Here is a 14,169-nt window from a genome sequence, read left to right on the forward strand (position 1 = left end):
CTGTGGTATTTCAAATTAAAACAAAGTGTGAAGACTCGATTACTACTTTTGCAAACAACTATTAATGATAAACAAATATGGCTGTGCCAGGCTAGTAATCTCTTCTATGAGGCCTGCTGGTGGTCAGTTTGGTCTTGGTCACACAATTCTATTTTATATAGCCCCGGCCCCCCATCACAGTCAGGAACGATAATGTGGCCCCCAGAGAAAAAAGTTTGGTGACCCCTGCTCTAGACCCTTCCAGAGCTGAGATATCGAATCTCAAAATTTCGACCAGAAAAAAAAACGACAGTGGTACCCCTTACGTTTTTTTTTTTTTGGGCGAAAAATGAAGTGTCTCCAATCTTCTCAAAACTCTGGATTCTGATAGAGGGCAATGAGACTTAAACCTGAGTGCAAAAATGGAGGCTCTAGACCCTTCCAGAGCTGAGATATCGAATCTCAAAATTTCGACCCGAAAAAAAAACGACAGTGGTACCCCTTACGTTTTTTTTTTTGGGCGAAAAATGAAGTGTCTCCAATCTTCTCAAAACTCTGGATTCTGATAGAGGGTCATGAGACTTAAACCTGAGTGCAAAAATGGAGGCTCTAGACCCTTCCAGAGCTGAGATATCGAATCTCAAAATTTCGACCCGAAAAAAAACGACAGTGGTACCCCTTACATTTTTTTTTTTGGGCGAAAAATGAAGTGTCTCCAATCTTCTCAAAACTCTGGATTCTGATAGAGGGCTATGAGACTTAAACCTGAGTGCAAAAATGGAGGCTCTAGACCCTTCCAGAGCTGAGATATCGAAACTCAAAATTTCGACCCGAAAAAAAAACGACAGTGGTACCCCTTACGTTTTTTTTTGGCCGAAAAATGAAGTGTCTCCAATCTTCTCAAAACTCTGGATTCTGATAGAGGGCTATGAGACTTAAACCTGAGTGCAAAAATGGAGACTCTAGACCCTTCCAGAGCTGAGATATCGAAACTTAAAATTTCGACCCGAAAAAAAAACGACAGTGGTACCCCTTACGTTTTTTTTTTTGGGCGAAAAATGAAGTGTCTCCAATCTTCTCAAAACTCTGGATTCTGGTAGAGGGTCATGAGACTTAAACCTGAGTGCAAAAATGGAGGCTCTAGACCCTTCCAGAGCTGAGATATCGAATCTCAAAATGTCGACCCGAAAAAAAAACGACAGTGGTACCCCTTACGTTTTTTTGTTTTGGGCGAAAAATGAAGTGTCTCCAATCTTCTCAAAACTCTGGATTCTGGTAGAGGGTCATGAGACTTAAACCTGAGTGCAAAAATGGAGGCTCTAGACCCTTCCAGAGCTGAGATATTGAAACTCAAAATTTCGACCCGAAAAAAAACCCGACAGTGGTACCCCTTACGTTTTTTTTTTTGGGGGCGAAAAATGAAGTGTCTCCAATCTTCTCAAAACTCTGGATTCTGATAGAGGGCCATGAGACTTAAACCTGAGTGCAAAAATGGAGGCTCTAGACCCTTCCAGAGCTGAGATATTGAGATATTTATAATGGCATAAATGCTACGTGGGATCTCAATATCTCAGCTCTGGAAGGGTCTAGAGCCTCCATTTTTGCACTCAGGTCTAAGTCTCGTGGCCCTCTATCAGAATCCAGAGTTTCGAGACGATTGGAGAAACTTAATTTCTCGCCCCGAAAATTTGGAGTTTCTCTGATCTTCTTGAAACTCTGGATTGAAAATTAAATTTTTTTTTCATTTGTTTTCATTTATAGAAACCTCATGAGCTGGGAAAATGTACTGTTATATTTTTCAGAAACTTGAAACGTAATTCAGGTCTGAGGGGGTTAATGCTTTTCTTGATTTGGCTTTTTTTGTACGAGTCTTGTTTGTTATGGCTCTCTCTCTGTGAAACTGTGTGCTGGTGGTGATATCTCATGGGATTTATCTGGTTAAATGAAGGATAGATAAATAAGCTGGTCATGTGATGTTTGTGTGCTCAAGGCCGGTTCTTTACCTTCGCGAGCCACCATCACACTGGCCACGGTGTCGGGAATGCTGGTTCCTGCTGCCAGGAGCGTCATTCCCATGACTGTGTCCGGGATTCCCAGCGTCTCACCTGAACAAAAGAACAGAACATTACACTCTTAGATAATTTACATGAAGGAACCCTTTAAGGTTCTACGTATGAAGCAACTGACAAAACCCTTTAAAGTTCTACATATGATGGAACCCTTTATGGTTCTACGTATGAAGCGCCTGACGGAAACCTTTAAGATTCTATATATGATGAAACCCTTTAAGGTTCTACATATGAAGCGCCTGATGAAACCCTTTAAGGTTCTAGATATGAAGCCCCTGACAGAACTCTTTAAGGTTCTACAAATGAAGTGTCTGATGGAACCCTTTAAGGTTCTACATATGAAGCGCCTGACGGAACCCTTTAAGGTTCTACAAATGAAGTGTCTGATGAAACCCTTTAAGGTTCTACATATGAAGCGCCTGATGGAACCCTTTAAGGTTCTACATATGAAGTGTCTGATGAAACCCTATAAGGTTCTACATATGAAGCACCTGACGGAGCCCTTTAAGGTTCTACAAATGAAGTGTCTGATGGAACCCTTTAAGGTTCTACATATGAAGCGCCTGACGGAACCCTTTAAGGTTCTACAAATGAAGTGTCTGATGAAACCCTTTAAGGTTCTACATATGAAGCGCCTGATGGAACCCTTTAAGGTTCTACATATGAAGTGTCTGATGAAACCCTATAAGGTTCTACATATGAAGCACCTGACGGAGCCCTTTAAGGTTCTACATAAGTTTCTTGACAGTTTAAATGTTATTTTCAGATTTTATTACACATTATACCATTACTATATATGTTCATGAAATATCAACGTATTAAACAAAATACTTCTTTTTTTTTTTCAAAATAAACCTTAAATTTAGGTTAAATATTATGATATTTTTTATTATGTTTTCTTGGGGTTTCACATTTTGACAACTTTGTCATAATCACAAATGATCAGAAACAAACAATCTGCTGTTTTAATATTGTCCTTTGTGATGTCATTTCCTGGCATCCTGGGTGTTAAACAACACCTAAAAAATCTGAAGCAGCACAACTGTTTTCAACGCTGATAATAATCATAAATGTGTCTTCATCATCAGATCCTCATATTAGAGTGATTTCTGAAGGATCATGTGACACTGAAGACTGGAGTAATGATGATGAACATTCACAGGAATAAATTACACTTTACTGTATATTCCCATAGAAAACAGATAATTTACACTGGAATAATATTACACAATTTTAGTGAATCTTTGATCAAACTTTTGACTGGAAGTGTAAATATAAAGCAAAAGATTGATTTATTATACTGTATATTGTGTCATTGTTACAGTGTAATATTATATTTAAGTACTGAGTAATATTAAGCAACTACGTGTAATTACTATAGCTTTAGGGAATGATTAGGATGAGGTGGAGGGTTAGTTGCATGAAATTATGCATAATTTACTGTTATTACTATGGTAAGTACATGTAACATATGTAACAAGGACACTGTAAAATAAAGTGTTACCAAATAGAGAGTGAATTTTTTTAACACTTTATTTTACAGTGTCCTTGTTACATGTACTTACCATAGTAATCATAGTAACCATAGTACATAATTACATGCAACTAACCCTCAACCTAATCCTACCTTAAAATAAATTGCAACCAAAAAACAGTTGTTCTGCTGAGCATGTGACCGGCGTGCCGGCGTCTCTGAGCTCAAAAGTTCAAACTCGCAGCTCTTTCTCTCCGGCACCTGCTCTTCAGTGTCGGCTCTAAAGCTCATGGGAATCAGTGTGACCGTGCGCAGGATAATAATCCTATTATATGCGGCCGCATCACATGGTTTCTGCCGACAGCATCATAATCCTTCAGGATACAGCGCTGGCATTTCAGGAATGGACTCAGGGAGCATGTGACCCGTCTGTGTGTGACCCGTTTGTACGTGACCCGTCTGTGTGTGACCCGCTCAAACCCTGAACGTCTGCAGTGACTGGGGCTGAGCACACGCAGTCAAGCTGGATCCGTGAGAAACAAGACATCAGAACTGAGACTGATGAGATCAGACACATTACTAATGGACATTAAAGCCATACTCTATATTTCACAACAAAACTGACAATATTTAAATCTATAAATGGAACAAAACTGACAAAAATCTCTTAATTGATCAAAACTGACAATATTTAAATCTCTAAATGGAACGAAAACAACAATATTTAAATCTATAAATGGAAAAAAAATGATAATATTTAAATGTCTTAAACAAAAACGACTAATTAAATATATAATCGAACAAAACCAATATTTAAATCTCTTAATGGAACAAAAATGACAATATTTAAATGTCTTAATTGAACAAAAACTACAACATTTAAATCTCTTAAGTAAACAAAAACGACTAAATCTCTAAATGGAACAAAACCGATAATATTTAAATCTCTAAACAAAACCGACAATATTTAAATCTCTAAATCAAACAAAACCGACAATATTTAAATCTTTTAATGGAACAAAACCGACAATATTTAGATCTCTGAATCAAACAAAACCGATAATATTTAAATCTCTAAATCAAACAAAACCGACAATATTTAAATCTCTAAATCAAACAAAACCGACAATATTTAAATCTCTAAATCAAACAAAACCGACAATATTTAAATCTCTTAATGGAACAAAACGGACAATATTTAAATCTCTTAATGGAACAAAACCGATAATATTTAAATCTCTAAATCAAACAAAACCGACAATATTTAAATCTCTGAATCAAACAAAACCGACAATATTTAAATCTCTTAATGAAACAAAACGGACAATATTTAGATCTCTGAATCAAACAAAACCGATAATATTTAAATCTCTAAATCAAACAAAACCGACAATATTTAAATCTCTAAATCAAACAAAACCGACAATATTTAAATCTCTAAATCAAACAAAACCAAAAAATATTTAAATCTCTAAATCAAACAAAACCAACAATATTTAAATCTCTTAATGGAACAAAACGTACAATATTTAAATCTCTTAATGGAACAAAACCGACAATATTTAGATCTCTGAATCAAACAAAACCGACAATATTTAGATCTCTGAATCAAACAAAACTGATAATATTTAAATCTCTAAATCGAACAAAAACGACAATATTTAAATCTCTAAATGGAACAAAAATTTAAATCTATAAATGGAACAAAAACGACAATTTTTACATCTATAATTGAACAAAATCAATAACATCTAGGTTAAATCTCTATATGGAACAAAACGGACAATATTTAAATCTCTTAATGGAACAAAACGTACAATATTTAAATCTCTTAATGGAACAAAACCGACAATATTTAAATCTCTAAATGGTCTTGATCACTCAGTAGTTTTGAGTCCCTGCTGCACTGATATTGTTCTAGTACTGTCTCTATATCTACATGCAGAGGATCACTCGTGTCATCATTATATCTCACTATATATTGATAATTCTATGACTTTCTGTAAAGATGGTTTGAAAACGTGTGTATTGTGAAAAGTTCTACGCAAATAAATTTGACTTAACTTGTAGATCCTGTAGCTCATCTGGCTGATCATGATTCGCAAACACACACACGCACAAACACACTCTTACCCACGATGGTGACCATCCACACCAGGACGTATGTGAAGGCGGAGATCCAGACGGCAGACATCAGGAACGTGATTATGTACCATCTCTTCCAGAAGCGTCTCCTGCAGTCGGGAACGGTCAGGAACAGCAACACGATGACCGGCAGAGACAGAACCCACAGGATCCGCTTCAGGTCGTGTTCGGGCATCGAGAACACACTCTTCTGTTCTGAGAGAGAAACGTGCGAGCGTACTATATTTTAGTTTGATAATATTTTTTATTTAATATTTAGTATTTTTAGTGGATTTTATGGTACTAAATTATATTTACGCTGTATTTATAATCCATTTATTCACTTTTTGAGAATAGACCTGACAATTACATTTCCATGTTAAACTGGTAAATCTTGAACGCTTTAGAGTCTGATCTCTTCTCAGACTCTCGGAAGATTATTGCTCAAGTGAACACAGTTTTAAGTTTATTGTTATGAAAAATGTGCAAAAATACTATTTTCAATTTGTATATGAAATATATTTTCAAAAACATGTTTTACTCTAAAACTGCAAAACAATCCAAGCCCTAAATCTAAACAAGTGTGTGTTCCGCGCGTGAGCTGATCTCAGTAAACGAGCGTTCAGTGAGTGTGTGTTCGACTGCAGTTCCAAACACTTCCACTAGAGGAAACTTTCTGACCGCGAGGAGCACACGTGTGACTGTTATTATCAGGACCAATAAACCTGTTCAGATCATGTCCATGATTTTTTGTGTGTTCACACAGAAAGTGCCAAAAGCTTTACCAAGGTTCATATCATTCTGATGTAAAAGTAAAAGAAAAAACTCGGGGAAAAAAAACAAATGTCAAATTTTTCCATCAAAGATGACCGAAAAGCACCAAATGATTCTTTTAAGAAGGTTCTTTGGGGTGCCAATTTAGTTTTTTATGCCAACGCTGCATGTCTATGGTCACCACCTCAAAGAGCAGCACAGAGAAGTCCAAATTAAACATGATTTAATGACTCGTAAATGCAAGTACACACTGATGGCTTAAGACACGAAACGAGCGGTTTGTGTCAGAAAACGAACAGTACTTATATCGTTTTTACCTCTTGTAACCACGTCAGCCACGTCCAACTGATCTGAGGGTGTGGGCAGTTTGTAGCTGAGGTTACACGAGGTAAAACGATATTAATACTGTTGGTTTTCTCACACAAACCGCTCATTTCGTGTCTTAGGCCATCAGTGTGTACTTACATTTACGAGTCATTAAATCATGTTTAATCTCTGTGCATGCTCTTTAAGGTGGTGACCATAGACCTGCATTATATGACTGACAGACAAGAACGGTTTGACCTAAAATTATCCAAATTGAAAATACTGCGGAAACAAAGACACCGACATCTTGGATGCCCTTGAGGGAAGATAAAACATACCAGAAATGAATTTCAAAGTGAACCATCCCTTTAATTTTTAAGAGTGGTCCCCAACATGATAATAAACAGACAGCCGGCGTGTGAGGTCGTACCTTTTCCGATCTCGTTGAGGCCGTGCAGGCTGAGCGAGAGCTGGGAGTATCCGGACTCGTCCTGGAAGATGCCGCTGTCGGCTCGGGAGCGCCGGTGAACCCGCAGACTGCCGTCGCTCCACCCCACCAGCGGCTGCTCCTCGGCCTCGCCCGAGCTCTTGCTCACACACACACAACACGGGCTGAAGCGCCGCAGCACGTACTCGCTGATCCTCAGGTCGAAGCACAGCACCAGCACATACACACCGTACACCAGCAGGAGGCACGCGCCGTCGTACCTGCGACACACACACACCGCACGTTTACTCATGCATTTGGCAGACGCCTTTATCCAAAGCACATTGCATTTCAAGGCACATGTTTACATTCTTAGCAGTTCTTGCTTTCCCAGGGGATCGAACCCGCGACCGTGGCGTTGCAAACGGCAGAAAGATTACAGAATCTTTGCGTTAATTCAGTTCATTCCAGCACCATTAGGGTCTTTACACGATGAGTTGACACAATAAATACGAGCTCACATTGTTGTGTCCGTCAAGTTTAAAATGTTTAGATTTATGGCTTTGATTTTCTCAGTTTTAGAGTAAAATATGTTTCTGAAAATAGTGTTTTGGCACATAAACGTAAAATTCTGTAACTCTTTTTAAATTCATTTTGCAAAAGAACAAATTGTCTGCACACTTGAGTCCTTCAAGTCAAATTTAAAGCCAAGCTTTCGGTGATACAACCATCCTCAGGGCATACACAAACAAAATGTTACCTTCCATTTGACTATGTTCAACTAGGACAATCAACAGTGATAACCCACACCTGCAGAGGCTAGGTAGGAACAGTTGTAGTCCACTGGTGGGAGTTGTAGTTTTTTAAGGTGATCAACCCTAACTTCACTTATCAGACATTCATTTTTCAAAAAACCGTGTTCACTTCTGCCGAGAAGAGAAGAGAAGCGTTCAAGTTTCCCCAATTTAAGGTGAACGTTTAAAGGTCCAATATTTAAGAATTTTGTAATAAAATATACAAAAATCACTTGCACAGTGTGATATATTTCCTGCAGTTGTGTACTTACAATATCCCAAAAGTCTCCAAAGTTCTTTTATTTCAGAGAATTTCCAATTTTAAATAAGTGGCCGTCCCAGAAAAAAATGTCGCCTGTCAATGACGCAATATCCACGGTTTCCGCCATAGACAGTATAAGAAGTGGACAGAGCCATCCATTAAGTGAAGCCCGTTTTTGGCGATTTTTTAGCATTTCCGTTCCTGACGTGCAGACTCAAACTGACTCAAACAGAGCTTAACGACGTAGATGTGACGTCGAACTACACGCTACAAAATAAATACAACCTTCGTAAAAAACTTCGGATCGTGTTTGATTTTCTGCGTTGACGGCATCCATAGCTCCAGCACTTCGAGACAGATCAGAGACACCCAATAAAGTGGAACGTTCCCTAACCGAGAAACATTCAGGAAAACTGATGTGTTGAACTTTCAGAAATAACTTTTTAATACCTGAAGGGATTAGTTCACTTTTGAAAACACTTTTGCTGATAATTTACTCGCCCCCGTGTCATCCAAGATGTCCATGTCTTTCTTTCTTCAGTCGAAAAGAAATGAAGGTTTTTGATTAAAACATTCCAGGATTTTCTCCATATAATGGACTTCAATGGGAACCAAGGTTTAAGGTCGAAAAGACACTTTCAGTGCATTCAACGAGCGATATGAACGAGTTGACTCAAGAAAATATTTGTTCATTTTGATGAACAGGAGAGTCACGAACGCGCATCACAGAACAGAGCAAGGCGAGTGTTTGAGCTTATAAAACTTAAACTTTGTTATTTATTTTTTTTTAAAGTGATCGTTTCGCTTGATAAGACCCTTATTCATCGTCTGGAATCGCTTAAAGCCCTTTGAACAGTTTGCACTGAAACTCTCATTTGGACCTTGAACCGTTTGGACCCCATTGAAGTCCATTATATGGAGAAAAATCCTGGAATGTTTTCGTCAAAAACCTTCATTTCTTTTCAACTGAAGAAAGAAAGACGTGGACATCTTGGATGATGTAACCTATCAGGGCAATTCAATTCTGAAGTGAACGACTCCTTTAATGGAACCGTTAGCAAAACATTCTCAGAGCGTATTAATGTTAGCATCACAGACTCACCAGTAAACTCTGTTATCTGAGATGATGGCGATGACGGCGGCGACGCTGATGGCGTATGCGACACAGTCTCTGAATAACGGCCAGCACGTGAGACGAGCCGTCTGAACACAGCACACACACACACACACACACACACGTGAGATACAGAGGCAACTGACACACACCGACAGCACACATCAGGGGCTTTCGCAGCGGGGAGGATCTGTCTATCAGTCCTGAATACAGGAAGTAGACGGTAATGAACAGTTATTAGCGTACGGCGTGCGTTTATCGTGTTGCTGAGCCGAAATACATCATCATGTTTCTCTCGGCCACTCAAAGTTGCGTTGGAGTGTAAAGATTAAGGCTCATCGATCTCGAGTAAATATATAGGTTGTAATCTGTTTGTTTTAATAATGGCGTGTGCTGGTGTTTCGCGTGTGTTCGGCCAATCAGCGAACACTACCGTCACTGTAGTTCCTATAGCGCTGGTTTAGAGCGACTCTGGAGGAGCAAATGAGTTCCTCTAAAAGAGTAACGTCGTTCCTGCGGTGTGAAAGCCCGTAAAGTGTCGGCCCGCTCCGGTTTGTGTGGACTCCGGCGCCGTGGTGCAGTCTGGGTAATGATGATGTCACACACCACAGAGGTCAGGAGGCCGCACGCCGCACAGATGCACAGGAGGTTGTACACGGCCGACCCCATGATGGTGCTCACGCCGATGTCTCCTTTAGTCACAAACACACCTGAGGAGCAGTCACACACACTGCGTTCAGTCATCTTAAACATTTATTAAACATTAAAAACATGAAGCAAGAGAGACGGAAGAGGCTGCATGGATCAACCAGCCAATAGCAAACCACGACCCACACACACAATCATGGACGTTACATTTTCAAAAGGTGAATAAATGGATTATAAATGCAGTGTATATATAATTTAGTACCAAAAAATACAAAATATTAAATAAAAGAACGCTATCAAACTAAAATACGGCACATTATTTCGTTGAAAAAATAAGAAATCTGTCATTTTGGACGGATGTGCGGAGCACCAGCCGGACTGTGATATTTCTGTCCTGTATTAAACATCACCTGCAGAAGAGCAAGAAAAGAAAGATTACCCAGAAACGCAGTGACGAGTTCTGGTGCTGAACTTCCCGCTGCCATGAACGTGGCTCCAGCAACATCTTGAGAAAGACCGAGTCCTGAAACACAAGCAGACCCGTGATGTCAACGCAGAGGTCGGTCGGGTTCAATGATTTCGGGTTCGGCTTAGATATAACTGTAATGGCCGGGTCGGGATGGTTCGGGTAGGGTCGGGTTCAATGATTTCAGGTTCGGGTTCAATGATTTCAGGTTCGGATTAAATAATTTCGGGTTCAGGTTAAATGATTTCGGGTCAAATTATTTCTGGGTTTGGGTCGGGTTCTGTTTAAATGATTTTGGGTTTAGGTTAAATTATTTCAGGTTCGGGTTCAATGATTTCAGGTTCGGGTTCAATGATTTCAGGTTCGGGTTCAATGATTTCAGGTTCGGGTTCAATGATTTCGGGTTCGGGTTAAATTATTTCTGGGTTTGGGTCGGGTTCTGTTTAAATGATTTCGGGTTCGGGTTAAATGATTTTGGGTTCAGGTTAAATGATTTCGGGTTCAGGTTAAATGATTTCGGGTTCAGGTTAAATGATTTCAGGTTCGGGTTCAATGATTTCGGGTTCGAGTTAAATTATTTCTGGGTTTGGGTCGGGTTCTGTTTAAATGATTTCGGGTTCGGGTTAAATGATTTCGGGTTCAGGTTAAATGATTTTGGGTTCAGGTTAAATGATTTCGGGTTCAGGTTAAATGATTTCAGGTTCGGGTTCAATGATTTCGGGTTCGGGTTAAATTATTTCTGGGTTTGGGTCGGGTTCTGTTTAAATGATTTCGGGTTCGGGTTAAATGATTTCGGGTTCAGGTTAAATGATTTTGGGTTCAGGTTAAATGATTTCGGGTTCAGGTTAAATGATTTCTGGGTTCGAATTCAATGATTTCGGGTTCGGGTCAGGTTCAATGATTTCTGTGTTCGGTTTAAATTATTTCTGGGTTCAGGTTAAATGAATTCAGGTTAAATTATTTCTGGGTTTGGGTCGGGTTCTGTTTAAATGATTTCAGGTTGGGGTTAAATGATTTCGGGTTCGGGTTAAAAGATTTCGGGTTCAGGTTAAATGATTTCGGGTTCAGGTTAAATGATTTCAGGTTCGGGTTCAATGATTTCAGGTTCAGGTTAAATGATTTCTGGGTTCGAATTCAATGATTTCGGGTTCGGGTCAGGTTCAATGATTTCTGTGTTCGGTTTAAATTATTTCTGGGTTCAGGTTAAATGAATTCAGGTTAAATTATTTCTGGGTTTGGGTCGGGTTCTGTTTAAATGATTTCAGGTTGGGGTTAAATGATTTCGGGTTCGGGTTAAAAGATTTCGGGTTCAGGTTAAATTATTTCGGGTTCGGGTTAAATGATTTCGGGTTCGGGTTAAAAGATTTCGGGTTCAGGTTAAATGATTTCGGGTTCGGGTTGAATTATTTCTGGGTTTGGGTCGGGTTCTGTTTAAATGATTTTGGGTTCGGGTTAAATGATTTCAGGTTCAGGTTAAATGATTTCGGGTTCGGGTTGAATTATTTCTGGGTTTGGGTCGGGTTCTGTTTAAATGATTTTGGGTTCAGGTTAAATGATTTCGGGTTCAGGTTAAATGATTTTGGGTTCGGGTTAAATGATTTCAGGTTCAGGTTAAATGATTTCGGGTTCGGGTTGAATTATTTCTGGGTTTGGGTCGGGTTCTGTTTAAATGATTTTGGGTTCGGGTTAAATGATTTCAGGTTCAGGTTAAATGATTTCGGGTTCGGGTTGAATTATTTCTGGGTTTGGGTCGGGTTCTGTTTAAATGATTTTGGGTTCAGGTTAAATGATTTCAGGTCGGGTTCGAGTTCAATGATTTCGGGTTCAGGTTAAATGATTTCTGGGTTTGGTTTAAATGATTTCGGGTTCGGGTCAGGTTCGCATTCAATGAATTCGGGTCAGGTTCAATGATTTCTGTGTTCGGTTTAAATGATTTCTGGGTTCAGGTTAAATGAATTCAGGTTTGGGTCGGGTTCGAGTTCAATGATTTCTGGGTTCGGTTGAAATGATTTCAGGTTAAATGATTTCGGGTCGGGTTAGAGTTCAATGATTTCTGGGTTCGGTTTAAATGATTTTGGGTTCGGGTTAAATGATTTCTGGGTTTGTGTCGGGTTCTGTTTAACTGATTTGGGGTTCGGGTCGGCTTAAATGATCGTGCGGGTTCGGGCTCCAGGTTAAAGCCCGTTTGGACCTCGTGCCGCTTACGCTCGCTGATGACCTCCAGCGACGGCAGGAAGTAGTCGTCGCACACGATGGACACGGCCAGGAGCATGTAGAAGACGATCATGAAGTGGATCAGGATCCCGCCGTCTCTCCTCTCCTGAAGCGTGAAGAATCCCTCGGGAAACTCCGAGGACTGCGGCGGGATGCACTCGCTCGCATTCCCTGCAACACACACACACACACACACACACACACTCATCAGCAACGGTCTGAGTCTGACACACTCACCTGTGTTCACACATGTTGAATCAATGCTGTCTCGTGAGTGAACATGACCCCTGGGTTTACGGCCTTATCTCAGGGACGTCATAGACAACAGAAACCGGCTCAAACGTCAAAACAACAACAAATCTGTGCGTTTCTGACCGGAAAACTGTACGTCTCGTTTTTTTGTTGATGTTTTCCGTGACGGGAACGGCGAGTAAAGGCCAGTTTATTTATATCACACATTTCATACACTGGGAATCACTAAATTATACAAAGGAAACGTTTCTTTGTTCGTCCGACTGTTACTGTACTTCACTTTATTTTTGATACTGTATTTTATTTTTATTCTTATTTTTATATTATGGTTTTAATTATTCTGACTTCTTTTGATTATTTTAATTTCTTTCATGTAAAGCACTTTGAATTGCCACTGTGTATGAAATGTGCTATATAAATAAACTTGCCTTGCCTTTGGGAATAGTTTTGGCATTTGCTGTGTGAACACACACACACACACACAAATCATGGACATCATTTGAAAAGGTTTAAAGACAATATTCAGTGATCTATATTAATATCAGAAGAACTGGAGAAGTTTATGTGAAGTTTCCAGCATTCACACAGTTACCTGACTCGTACTGAGAGTGTGTGTGTGTGTGTGTGTTATCTGACTCGTACTGAAGCTGCTGTGAGAGTGTGTGCTCACTCACCGACGTCTCGACGGACTCGGGCAGAAGCGGCGCGCTGGACACCCTCACCCGCCGCGAAGACGAGCAGAACGACGAAGACGGCAGCGATGATGTACAGCAGGACGTCCCTGCGCTTCTCCCGGCGGAGGAGTGTGTGTGTCCTCATCGCTCCCACCATCACTGATGCTGGAGGAGCTAATGGAGCTGCCGGTGTGTGTGTGTGTGAGAGAGAGAGTGTGTGTGTAAGAGAGAGAGAGAGTGTGTGTGTGTGTGTGTGTGTCACAAGACTCATTATTCTGCATGGACGAGTCTCAGGCCTTCAGGGCTGGAACAGTTCAACAAATATAAATGTTATCATGCACAATTATGAGCCTCTTAAGCAGAGAAATCGATCCTGTGCGCAAATTATCATCATTTACATACACACACACACACACACACTCTCTTTTATTTATCATTACACATGTATTCATTTTAATCAGATGTATTAACTCATCTAAATACATATTTATTCAATTATTTAAATAAATAATAAATAAATCTGATTAAAATAATCTGAAATTAAAAATATATATTTATTTATTTATCATAAAAAATTATTAATTTTAATCAG

The 14,169-nt window shown here is 39.6% G+C and overlaps 1 protein-coding gene across 1 annotated transcript in view; it reads right to left on the minus strand.

The window, feature by feature from the left end:
- Window positions 1-13,785, minus strand: part of slc24a5 (solute carrier family 24 member 5) — a 61,617-nt gene extending 47,832 nt beyond the window's left edge. Inside the window, exons 1-8 of the mRNA XM_089116575.1 lie at window positions 13,578-13,785; window positions 12,643-12,822; window positions 10,411-10,494; window positions 9,930-10,033; window positions 9,312-9,412; window positions 7,157-7,434; window positions 5,656-5,862; window positions 1,983-2,084 (exon numbers count right to left, since the gene is read on the minus strand). Coding sequence (XP_088972701.1) covers window positions 1,983-2,084; window positions 5,656-5,862; window positions 7,157-7,434; window positions 9,312-9,412; window positions 9,930-10,033; window positions 10,411-10,494; window positions 12,643-12,822; window positions 13,578-13,734 — 1,213 coding nt within the window. The 5' untranslated portion in view covers window positions 13,735-13,785. The remainder of the gene's footprint in view (window positions 1-1,982; window positions 2,085-5,655; window positions 5,863-7,156; window positions 7,435-9,311; window positions 9,413-9,929; window positions 10,034-10,410; window positions 10,495-12,642; window positions 12,823-13,577) is intronic.
- Between the last annotated feature and the right edge of the window lie 384 nt (window positions 13,786-14,169).

Source organism: Pimephales promelas, chromosome 10 (assembly GCF_988280905.1).
Source record: "Pimephales promelas chromosome 10, fPimPro1.hap1.1, whole genome shotgun sequence".
Lineage (NCBI taxonomy): Eukaryota > Metazoa > Chordata > Actinopteri > Cypriniformes > Leuciscidae > Pimephales > Pimephales promelas.